The 13,095-nt window shown below is 40.7% G+C and overlaps 1 protein-coding gene across 6 annotated transcripts in view; it reads right to left on the minus strand.

Moving 5' to 3' along the window:
* Nucleotides 1–7,181: 7,181 nt before the first annotated feature.
* The window catches only part of LOC126252976 (uncharacterized), an 802,035-nt gene continuing 796,121 nt past the window's right edge, over nt 7,182–13,095 (minus strand). For 3 of the 6 annotated variants that reach the window (XM_049954001.1, XM_049953997.1, XM_049953996.1), the window contains one exon: nt 7,298–7,436. Coding sequence is in view for 5 of the 6 variants with exons in the window: in XM_049953997.1 (XP_049809954.1) it covers nt 7,434–7,436 (3 nt within the window). In the remaining variant the exon portion in view is untranslated. Of the gene's footprint in view, nt 7,437–13,095 lie in introns of all 6 variants that reach the window. The other 3 variants (XM_049953999.1, XM_049953998.1, XM_049954000.1) reach the window with 2 other exon arrangements.

Here is a 13,095-nt window from a genome sequence, read left to right on the forward strand (position 1 = left end):
AACATATTGCGCAAACGTAGGAAAAGAAATGCACTACTGTGCAGCTACGCTATTGATGACAAAGAACTGGAGGCGGCGCCAGCCGTAAAATATCTAGGCGTAACTGTCCAAGGCGACTTTAAGTTGAATGACGTAATTAAGCAGATAGCGGGAAAAGTACGCACAAGACTCAGATTCATCGGAAGAATCTCAAGGAAATGTAACTCATCCACGAAAGAAGTCGCTTATAACGCGCTTGTTCGCCCGATTCTTGAGTATTATTTATCTGTCTGGGATCCCTATCAAGTAGTGCTGATACAGGAGATAGAGAAAATCCAACAAAGAGCGGCGCGTTTCATCACGGGATCGTTTAGCTTGCGAGAGAGTGTTATGGTGTTATGGAGATGCTAAACAAACTCCACTGGCAGACGTTACAAGAGAGACGTTGTGCATCATCGAGAGATTTACTATTGAAATTTCGGGACAGCACTTTCCAGGAGGAGTCAAACAACATATTACTTCCCCCCCCCCCCCCCCCCCACACACACATACAACTCGCTTATTGACCACGAGGAGAAAATTCGAGAAATCAGAGCCAATATTGAGGCTTACCGACAATCATTCTTCCCATGCACTATTCGCGAGTGGAACACGTTTGGAGGGATCAGACAGTGGTACCGAAAGTACTCTCCGCCACACACCATTATGTGGCTTGCGGAGTATGATGTAGATGTAATGGACTGTATTTACATTGAATGGACTAGGTCCTGTGGTCCCACTGAACCGATGATTGTATTCGGCTACCTGGAGACCATTTCCAGCCATTCATTTCATGGATGGTAGTGCGCTAATTCATCGGGTCACGATTGTCCGCGACTGGTTTCAAGAACATTCTGATCAATTCGAGCGAATGATTTGGCCACCTAGATCGCCGGACGTGAGTCCCATCGCACAATTATGAGAAGCAATCGAGAGGTCAGTGCGTGCCTAAAATCCTATACCAAGCAACACTTTCGCGGGGAAGGCTATAAAGGGAGCATGGCTGAATATTTCTGCAGGTAACTTCAAACGACTTGAGTCCAGGCCACGCCGACTTGCTGCACTACGCTGGGCAAAAGAAAGTCCGACACGATATTAGCAGGTATCCCGTGACTTTTGTCATCTCAGTGTAGATGGTGAGCTAGAGAGACACTGCTTACTTTTTGTTCGTTCCCCGCCACTGTGCTCGAGTACGACCCTGTAAAATGTACTTAGCTCTGTGCTGCGAGTCACCTAACGGACTCGCGACGTAGTAGTATAAACGTTGACGGCGGCAATGATGTCTTCCGTGTCTGAGACACTTCTCGTAATCATTTATAATTTAGTTGAGCAAGTCGTATAGGAAGCAAAGGAGAAATTTGGATAGGAAATGAATGTTCAGGAAAAAGAAAAAATATGAGGTTTGCCTGTGACACTAGTACTGTCAGAGACACCAAAGAACTTGGAAAAGAAGAAAATGGAATGCATATGTTGAAAGCTGTATGTTCATTCAGCACTTTCTTTTTTCTCACGTTACGTTTTGTTTTCTGTGTGTCGAAATACTTAGAGTTGCTATATGTGGATATGCTCTCACCGATCAGTCGGTACAAGCTCTGTAGTAGCTTCTTTGTCACAGTTTTAAGTCTTTGTCGAGTCGGTTTTTCCTGGTGCAACACAATTCGTTCGGGGCTTGTTAGCCACGTGAGCTTCCTGGTTTGAGGAGACACCCATTATGACTGTTCTGTCACGTTTTTGTTCTGATTCTGGATTGAGAAACCAAGGAGGCTCTGTGCCGTGTTCTGATGTGGAGAAGAAAGCGGCCTTTGTCCTGGAAATGTCTGTACTGTTGAGAAGGTACTACAAGGCATAGGGAATTGGGTGAAATCAGCATAATTTATTTTCTGTCATGAAGTTCAGTTCTCGTGGTGAGATTATATTGCCACTATAAATAAAGAATGTTCCATGATTACATTAGCAGGACGCGTGCTTCTGCGCAGAGAAATATATGCTTTGAGATTGCTAATGCTCAACTGTTTGAAAGCTGTTTATTGCACCTCTCATACATTGTTTTGCTTCGTGTCGTTGTAAGTTTGAACACATTACTCCCTACTGAAATATAAAGACTATTTTTGTCAATCAGTTAGAATTATAAGTTACGGAGATGATGTTCTGCTTGTACGTTCAATCTGGAAATTGTAGGTTAAAGTATCCCAATGGGGCGGTAAAGTCATCTATATGTTTATTAGAGTAGATACACCAAATAGCTGCTTATAACTAGTAGTCTTTATTTACGCCAGACTGTTTTGGTTTTATCGCCATTTTCAAGTACCTGGAATTACAATTTTGGTGAGAATAGGTATGGACGCCAATGTCATTCATATTAAAGTAGCTGTTTTGTACTCAGGCCTAGATTGATGTAACGTCCATATTGCGTCGTTAGTGGACTGTTTTGTAACTGCCATTGCTGTAATAAGATCAAAAATTATGTAACGATGTTGAAAATAAAATGTTAATTACGCAGTGACAGTACTTTGACAGTTCCACTCTTACGTCGCTACATGTTTACAAAGATTGTGCAGATGAACAGCGATATTATTTTATTAACTAAAATTTGTTACGATTGTCCTTGGTTGTTGCATATGTCACTTCCGATTTAGCCATTTTGTGTTCTAAAAGTTCAATAACGGTTTTAAGGTAGTATTTGTGTCTAAATTCTGCATATTCCTTTAATATAGATTTCTAATCCCTCAAGAATGTTCATTGCAAAAATTTTTGGTATACTATGCAGAATCTGTAGTGCACTTTCGATCGTATCAGCAGTATGATTTTGATTTTTCAACTATGGAAAGAAGGTCGACTAACTGTAATCGCTCTCTCTAAAGTGTTCTTTATATCCCACGTTAAAATTTCTTCCTGTTGGCCAGTGTAAAGGCTATTACAGGTGCCACGTGTGATTTTATATACGCCTGGGTTATCATATTTCGGTGTTCTAGTGGTGTCCCAATGTAATTTTATTGGAATGTTGTTATTGATTCGAGTTGAATACTTGTGGCTTAAAAAAGTGCATTAATTTTGTTGGAGATTCTACACTCATGCTCATAAATTAAGGATAATGCTGATACATGGTGAAACAACGCTCTGGTGGACGGTTTGCGGTCTTAAATCACCTCGGGGTATGACCATGCGGTGCATTTGACCTGCGGTTGTCGCACGGTGGCGCTGGCAGCAGTCCACATACGCAGAGGTGTGTTGGTGCATGTCAGAGTACGGTGCAGCGAGTAAGTGTGCAGACGTTTTCAGGCGTGCTAATGGTGACTGTGTGTTGAAAATGGCTCAAAGAACACATATTGGTAACGTTATGACTGGTAGAATACTAGAGACTGGAGGCTGGTGAAACACAGCAGGTCGAAGCACGGGCCCTCCGTGTGCCACAAAGTGTGATCTCAAGATTGTGGCAACGATTCCTGCAGACAGGAAACGTGTCCAGGCGCTACAGTACGGGACGTCCACAGTGTACAACACCATAAGAAGAAGGATATCTCACCATCAGCGCCCGCAGACGGCCACGGAGTACTACAGGCAGCCTTGCTCCGGACCTTAACGCAGCCACTGGAACAGCTGTCTGCAGACACACAGTCTACAGACGACTGAAAAGATATGGTTCGTTCGTCCGGAGACCTGCAAGATGCATTTCAGTGACCCCTTGTCACAGGAGAGCCCGTAAAACCTGGTGTCAAGAACACAGTACCTGGTCATTGGAACAGTGGTCCCAGGTTATGTTCATGGACGAGTCCAGGTATAGTCTGAACAGTGATTCTCGCCGGGTTTTCATCTAGCGTGAACCAGGAACCAGATACCAACCCCTTAATGTCCGTGAAAGGGACTTGTATAGAGGGCGTGGTTTGATGATGTGGGGTGGGATTGTGATTGGTGCAGGTACGCCCCTGCGTGCCTCTGACAGAGGAACTGTAACAGGTCAGGTGTATCGGGACGTCATTTTGCACAAGTATGTGCTCATTTTCAGGGGTGCAGTGAGTCCCACCTTCCTACTGATGGGTGATAACGCACGCCCCCACCGAGCTGCCATCGTGGAGGAGTACCTTGAAACAGAAGATATAAGGCGAATGGAGTGGGCTGCCTGTTCTCCAGATCTAAACCCCATCGAGCACGTCTGAGATGCTCTCGGTCGACGTATCGCTGCACATATTCAAACACCTGCGACACTTCAGGAGTTCCGACAGGCACTGAAGCGAGAATGGGAGGCTATACCCCAGCTGCTGCTCGACCACCTGATCCAGAGTATGCCAACCCGTTGTGCGGCCTGTATACGTGTGCACACGTGTGCCTCATATCCCATGTTGATGTCGGTTACATGCGCAGGAAACAGTGGCGTTTTGTAGCACATGCGTTTCGGGACGGTTTTCTCAACTTATCACCAATACCATGGACTTACCGATCTGTGTCGTGTGTGTTCCCTATGTTTCTATGCTATTAGCGCCAGTTTTGTGTAGTGCCAAGTTGCGTGTCACCACATCCTGCAATTATCCTTAATTTATGAGCATCTTATTTCCTATGTCGTTAATGTTTCTCGAGTTAGGCATATCTAGCAATATGTTGTGTTCTGCTTTGATGTTTTACATTTATAATATAATTTTGTGATTATGTTGAGATCAAAATCATTTGTACAGGCTATATAACGAATTGTGTTACGTTCTTTTTGAATTGCTGGATTTTCTAATGGGAAGTATTTAATCTATTAATTCAAACTCTAGTGCTCCACATCAGCCTGTCCATTCGTAATTCCGTTGTACATTAGCAGATTCAAGACAGGACCGTGTGGCTGTAGAGTGCGGATGACTTGAGAAATGCAAGGTGAACGACAAGTTGGTCCAGGCAGTGCCATCCATACCGGTTATACATGATGGAGAAAAATTCCTGCAATCGACCTCCACAGTTCGATCTTTCCGTATTAGCAATGCAATAATATCTAAACAATATTTCGTCCTCTGCATCTTGCCGGCAGACAATGGTCAACAAGGAACGGACAACACAGTCACCGCATATCTCCTTTCAAGTCAATATGCAAGCCAGTCAATGCACTAGACGGATTGTGGATTGCAATACCCAAAGTGAAGGGTTCGAATCAAATTGTAGACGAGTTTTCTCTTACTCACTAATTATAGCATGTGAAAGGGGATGCCAAAATTTATTTCTGTATTATTACTATGTATCTCTACGTTGAAATTGTTAAATAACAAGTATGTGTCTCCTCTTATGAAATCTAGGATCCTTCTCTTCATCAATAAACGCTGGAAAAGGAAATGAATCCGAACACCTTATAATTCGCCATAATAACCCTTATACACAGAAAACACTGTGATAAATTACAGTGGGATTTCTTTACTCAACACTAGACATATTTTCGGAGTAATATTTTAGAAAATACCTTGTTTGAAAAACAAGCTGGGTTTAGAAACAATAGCCCTGCTCAAACCACATTTTCCATCAGACAGATAATTGAAAATCATGTAGAATTTAACAGAGAAACACATCTGCTGCTTATTGAGTACGTCAAGCCATTTGACACTGAAGACAGGAGATTATTAGTGTGGAAAGTCATCCCAAACCGCTTGCTAAGAGTCCTCCAACTATATATCAAGATTTTAAAACTTCAGCTGCTGGAAAAGAGAATTTTTAACCTAAAACATCAAGTCGTGGGTTTTAAATCTCAAAATCCAGTCTCAAGCCAAATTATAATAAAGGACCAGAATATAGAGAGACTGAATGAAATCAGTTTCTAGGCAAGTATCACCTCCTTTCCAAACATGAAAGTCATATCGAAAAAAAACGGAAAGAATCTACTACGTTAACGGAAACATATACAGAAAACTGAATAAAAAAGTGGACAAAGGCGCCCTAAGAAAACTCCATAAAACAAGGGAATCTATACTATGTGACAGAGACCTTTGGGCACTATGCCTAACATAGGGAAAAATAAGAAAAAGTTTAACATTTTAAAGAACATAGTTCTTATATAGGAAAACAGCGATCTGTAGTCATTATAAATAAACCAGATATAGGAAAACAGCGATCTGTAGTTACTGTAAATAAACTAGAAGCAGTCTTGATCGCTTAACTTTTTTAATGTGGTGACCGATTTCGATCTTTTTATCAGATCATCTTCAAACAATGAATGTCTGCCGGAGGTGGTGGCGCATGGCAACCCTCTTGTTTGTGGCTGGTGGTCTGAAGATGATCTGGTAAAAAGATCGAAATCGGTCACCATATTAAAAAAGTTAAGCGATCAAGACTGCTTCTAGTTTATTTATAAGAAAAAGTATTAAGAAACAGGTTGCCATACCACTCAGACTAAAATTAGGAAATAAAAGTAAATACGTCTGCAACTTGGCAGCCGTTCCTACACTTTAACCACTTAGCACAGGTACAATACCGCATTGAAAGAAGGTACTTGATGAACATCTGATTCAGCGTTGCGATTCTTTGATACGTATTACCTTCCCAACATAATGACTGTGCGACATTTTGTAACAGACATTTTTGTATTGCTGTGTGCAGTGAATTCAACTGTGTGGACCGAGAGCAGGAACTTTTCTTCTGACAGTATAATCAACGTAGTTGGACCTGGTTGTCACAGCGAGTTTAGAATCAACCCATGTCTACAGGACCTCATTGTAGATGGAACGTTAAACTCTAAAACGTTCTTCATTCCTTCTTCTTGGAGTCAATGACAACATGCACTAACAATTTGTATATGGAGTTCAGAAAATAAAAGTGTTGATATCACTATCTCGACCTCGCGTGTTCCAGTGGCAATACGGGAGAAAAGTCTCTCTTTTTTGCATTTTAAGTACCTTTCTTTTTAATTTTACCACTTGGTCGAGTAATTGAATATACAACTAGTCATGAACAGGTACAATGTGCAATTTCCATGTGAGTCAGTGAGTAACACAACATTTCGTACCGTCAAATTCGAAATAAATTGGTGGCATGATTTCTCACGGATTAATATAAATTATGTTTATATTTAAAGGGATATTCAACGTAGATTACGGAAAAGGAAAACATTTGCTCATTTCTAGTATGGATGTGGTCAGAAAGTAGGTAAACAGGAAAAAACAGGGAATGGAAAGTAAATCATTTATACTGTAGAATGAAGAAACAAATCCCATAACACGTATTTATTCTTATAAAGCAAGTAAACGAACAAACAGCGATAACTTACACAGATTCAAACAAGCACAACAACAGCTTAAATTTATGTTAAGCGTCGTGGAACTTGCAGCAGTATGCAGGCAAAGCGAAAACTTCACGTACAGCCACCTCTCCTGCGGTGTTGAGCGCCTGTGGCTTCAGGCAGTAGGAAGTTTCGTGATGAGGCGGCTGTGTTTCCCTCCATAGACCTTCGTTCTTCCGCGTCACTGCACAAAGAAACGAACTGATGAACCTCATGATGAATATTCTGTTAACAACGTTACCGCTTACTGTATACACTGTAGTGTTTTTAAACATTTGTAGGGGTTATGAATTTGCATGAACTGTTCCATAATTTGCATCCCATTTACTGGAGAGCAGAGTCCTAAGAGCTTTTCAGAAGCGAAACGCGTTCCATCCGGGCTCCTACTGGACTTGTGTGTCTCACAATCACTGTATCGACGTGTGCGTGGTTTTTAAGTGGCTGCGTAACACGAAGCGCGCCAATACATATTCTTCGCTGTTAAGGAAACGTCTTACTCACGCCCATCCATATTCACATATTCCAGTTCATTTGTACAAGAATAAACAAATGTGTCATCTGTATAAAATAAAGATTTAATTGTCACATCAATCATACCTAGTATATGGAAGACGGTAAAAAGTGTTAAAAAAATGAAAATGGCTCTAAGCACTATGGGAATTAACATTTCAGGTCATCAGTCCCCTAGACTTAGATCTACTTAAACCTGACTAACCTAAGGACATCACACACATCCATGCCCGAGGCAGGATTTGACCTGCGACCGCAGCAGCAGTGCGGTTCCGGACTGGAGCCCCTAGAACCGCTCGGCCATAAAAAGTGTTTGAGGCGGCAGGTGTATGATAGAAAGTTTAACTTTTCCACTACCATTAGGATTGTAGGCGTCCTGTTATGGATTATCAGGGAACCAGTGGGATTTTGCTGCACTTTACTGCTATGTATCAAAGTCCCACTGGCAAAGGGGAGCCTCCTAATGGTTTGCAGAATTTTTATAATTATAGATTCCGCCTATGGGTTGTATTGTCTTCAAGTTCCATTGTTAACCCGTTGCTCCGTATCGTCGCACGGAATAAGTTCGCGTCTGCCCATAAGCAACCCACCAAACAGATTTGCGAAGCGGGCTACTACCTCGCCTTCTTGGGAAATTGGTATCAATGCATTGCATGCGTATACTGATATTCGTCGCGTAGCTGACGGTACCCTTACTGAGCACCTGTAATGTGATTCGCAAACTTGGAGAGCAGCCCTATCCATTGACGAGTGTTTATTTTTTCTGTGTTCTTGTAGTTTTTGCACAGTCTTATTCTGAAACACCGAGGTACCGACATGCCGCCGGCCGCTGTGACCGAGAGGTTCTAGGCGATTCAGTCCGGAACTGCACTGCTGCTACGGTCGCGGATTCGAATCCTGCCTCGGGCATGGATGTGTGTTACTTCCTTGTGTTAGTTAGGTTTAAGTAGTTCTAAGTCTAGGGGACTGATGACAAATGTTAAGTCCCACAGTGCTGAGAGCCATTTGAACCATTTTGAATCGAGGTCCCACTTCTCACTGCGCTGGAAAACGAAAGAGTGGGAAATAGTTTTTACATTGTTACTTCCAAGACACTAATTAAAACGATAATATATTTGTATCTGTCACTCAGAGAAACAAATTGATAGTGAAGGGGTTAACCGAGCAGAACTTGTTAAGTGTCTCTGAGAATGGGTTTTATAAAGGATTCTCCACAGAGAAGGCAATACGACACCACTCAGTCTGGAAAGGTAAACAAAAAATCTATCCTGCTGTTATATTTTGTGGTCTTGTCAACCCCTTTGATTGTATGGAGCAGAAAATTCTCATACGAAAAGTGAAGAGTTACGTTATTAATATCGTACCCTTTACATGGACAGGTCACGGAAAGCTGACAGTATCACTGACAATGTGACAGCCACGAAACTGACCTCAGAATGGGGGGACATAATAGGTGGAGTCCCAGAAGGTCAGTGACTGGGACTACACTTCTTCATAACCTACGTAAATAATCTTCCAGTCACTTTAAAGGGTGGTACAAGAACTGTAACAAATTCTGATAACATACGTCTATCAATCACAGGTCCAAATTCGTCGTTAGCAGTGACAGCTCAGATGGTTGCTGAACAGGTCTGTGAATATTTCAAGGCTAATAGTTTGCGAGTTAACTCACTAATAATCATCTAACGAAAGTTCAAAAAATCAATCATGCCCTGTTAACACCAGAACTATACATTAATGGTCATATACTGAATGAAACACATTGTGTAAAGTGTATTGAGATCCAACTGGATAAGACGTTAAAATGGAGTTAACACATAGGTAAAATAATCAAGGAGCATTCTTCAGTGTGCAAAGTCAGCAGAGATATTTTTCATTGACCTTATTTGGACCCTTTCGAATTTGAGTATAACCTAAAACATTACATTCTAATAAAGTTGTAAAAGAAACACTATTTAAAACACAAATAACTAAAATGAGAAAATTTAATAAATTTTAAAAAATCATAAACACGTGAGTGTTGGTTTATTTTTCTATATTTTCATTCCATATTTTCTTACGCAATTACCTTTTGAGGAAGTGAACATAAAGTAAATAAAGTGTTCGTTTGGCAAAAGCAAGTAGTATGAATATTGTGTAAAGTAGACAAAGGTACACCATGCAGAAGACTTTTCAAAGATCTCCAAATTCTTATACTCACTTACAGATATATTTACATTTACTCTTTAAAGATTTTTGTTGAAGATAATTAAAATCAGTTTCAGTTGCACTGGGATTCACATAGTCATAATAGAAGCCACAAAATTAGTTTTCAGATTGATTTTGTCTCCTTGTTTAGGGTCAAGAATGGAGCTATGTGGGATATTGGAAATCCCTACTAGCTCAAAAGAATATTAAAAGCATGTCTCGCAGACACTCTTCCTACATCTTATCTCAGTACCTATATTTTGTGACTGGAAACTTCTGTTAGCACATGCCAAGTAGCAGCGTTCGTTGTGAAGCAGCAGTTGAGACAGTAATATACCATGAACGGACTTATTATTTACAGACGCAAATTTGAAGTAAGAATGGGAGACAAAGAGTCGCTAGCTGGTATACTTGAGGAAGTAGCATGTTTCTCTCCCAGTAGCAGCTGTATGCCTAATTTACTTCAGATGTATCAAGCAAAAACAAGAATATCACAAAGCCTTACAGTGGTAGTTTATTGTTAACACAGTATACAGATTAAGTTTCTATAATTTTCTTGCCCTTTGTTAAAGCATACCAACTAGAAATCAGAGATGAATTCTTAGTCATGGCGAACGGTTGTATGTGTAGTGGCAATGTAGCGAGTTCTTAGTTACAACTGCGTACTCGTGTACTTGTCCTTCCTCTACGCTAGTAAAATTCACTTGTATGCAACAACAGGCTCAAGTGATGAGTTTTCAGTTAAACGGGCTGAGGCAGAGACTCCAAGTCCAGTCTCTGGACACACAGCGGGTTGGGCGATGACGTCACAGGCCCCGCTGCGAGTTTAAAGCGAGTACACAGAAAACATCTCTGATATCGGTATACATGCACAAAAGATAAGAAAATCATACCAACTTCTTCTGTATATTGTATTAACAATAAACTATCGCTGTGAAGCTTACGAGGAGAGGTCACAGCGGTGTGGTCGACTTTTTGAAACTATCTGTACGGTGATGTAGGTCTAGATCCCAGGCATCACACACTGCAGCTATTCACCCTGGTGGGCCCTCTTTGCGAGTAATTAACGAAACAAAATTAGGAACTTTGTGTGGCTCTTAATAGCGTTAAAAAAGATTTCGAATCGGGCCAGGTGCACTAATTCTCGTAGTTTTAAATCTTTATCGAAATTACTTCGATCATTACTTTCTCTTCAATTAATTGGTTTAAATGCAATTTTTTATTTCTATTCCTTTGTCACGTCATTTGAATCACCGTGTGAACTTTTTATTTCTTTCATTTATTCTTTATACCATTCTTTTTCCAGTCGGAATTTTTGTGAATATGAAGTTAAATATATTTATTTATTACAAGATTCAATTATATGAAGATTCCTACCTATCTGCTAAAAAAAGACGAAATAATCTATATTTGTGCAATGGTGTGAAAAATGTATATTTGCTACCGGATATGTATCTTTATTGCACGGTAATCGTCATACTAACATTTAAAACATAATATAATACTGACTGCACTACGGTCAAAATAAAGCAGATGAAAGTTTAAATGAAAGACAGGTTTATAGGTAAAATGAATTCAAGCGAAATGAGAAACAGATGTAATGAACGCGATAAGGTTGACGAAAAAAAAGATGAAACAAAAAAAATTAAATTGAAATTAATACAAAAAATTAGTTAAAACACGAGAACAAAGATTTCAAGTGGAGAAAGAACCATAGGAATAAAAATGAGAGCAAATGAAGAAGTTGATATGATGTTTAAAATTATGTGACAGACGAAAGTGAATATAAATGATGACCAAAGTAATTTCGATAAGGATTTAAAAATAAAAACTAAATTCGAGCCCACAAGTTCCCTCGTATGAAGCTATTATCCGATCCGTTATACCACGCATCCGCACGATATAACGAAACTTTTTAGCGCTGTTGAGAGTTACACTAAATTTTGGCTTATTTTCGTCAATTACTGGCAAACGAGGGCCCACCAGGGAGGATGAATGGTCGCCTTGTGTGATACCTGGTATCTTAACCTACATCACCGTATACATAGTTTCAGAAATATATATATATGGTGTCCCATTTATCTTAACCACCCTGAATAATTGTTTGTCCAGGTGCAAACTACAAAATGTTTCACGCAAATGATCTTTAGCCGTCAGGGAGACATCAATCAGCATGATTGACTTCGTTGAACAGCGTTATGACTTTTTAAATGGTACCCTGTACTTTTTATTCGGTAATTCATTTCCTCTCCTAAAGACCGAGTCAAAAATGTATCACAGAGCACTATTCACTGAAACAAAACGTTATTAATTACATAACACGGCCGGCCGCGGTGGTCTAGCGGTTCTAGGCGCGCAGTCCGGAACCGCGCGACTGCTACGGTCGCAGGTTCGAATCCTGCCTCGGGCATGGATGTGGGTGATGTCCTTAGGTTAGTTAGGTTTAAGTAGTTCTAAGTTCTAGGGGACTGATGACCACAGTAGTTAAGTCCCATAGTGCTCAGAGCCATTTGAACCATTTGAACATAACACAACATTGACGTTGACTCTCCCATCGCTTAGTGTAGGTACTCGGGGTAATGGATCACATCCACGTGCTGACGCTGACAGAGGACAAATCTAAACATAACTAGAATGCACACCCGTCATTCCATCAACCATCGTCAGTTGCAGAGTTGTGTGAGTAGAATGTACACCAACGAAGAGAAGGTAGTAATGCTACTCATCTGTTGTTGTTGTTGTGGTCTTCAGTCCTGAGACTGGTTTGATGCAGCTCTCCATGTCACTCTATCCTGTGCAAGCCTCTTCATCTCCCAGTACCTACTGCAACCTACATCCTTCTGAATCTGCTTAGTGTATTGATCTCTTGGTCTCCCTCTACGATTTTTACCCTCCACGCTGCCCTCCAATGCTAAATTTGTGATCCCTTGATGCCTCAAAACATGTCCTACCAACCGATCCCTACTTCTAGTCAAGTTGTGCCACAAACTTCTCTTCTCCCCAATCCTATTCAATACCTCCCCATTAGTTACGTGATCTACCCACCTTATCTTCAGCATTCTTCTGTAGCACCACATTTCGAAAGCTTCTATTCTCTTCTTGTCCAAACTATTTATCGTCCATGTTTCACTTCCATACATGGCTAC

This window comes from Schistocerca nitens, chromosome 4 (genome assembly GCF_023898315.1).
Source record: "Schistocerca nitens isolate TAMUIC-IGC-003100 chromosome 4, iqSchNite1.1, whole genome shotgun sequence".
Taxonomy (NCBI): domain Eukaryota; kingdom Metazoa; phylum Arthropoda; class Insecta; order Orthoptera; family Acrididae; genus Schistocerca; species Schistocerca nitens.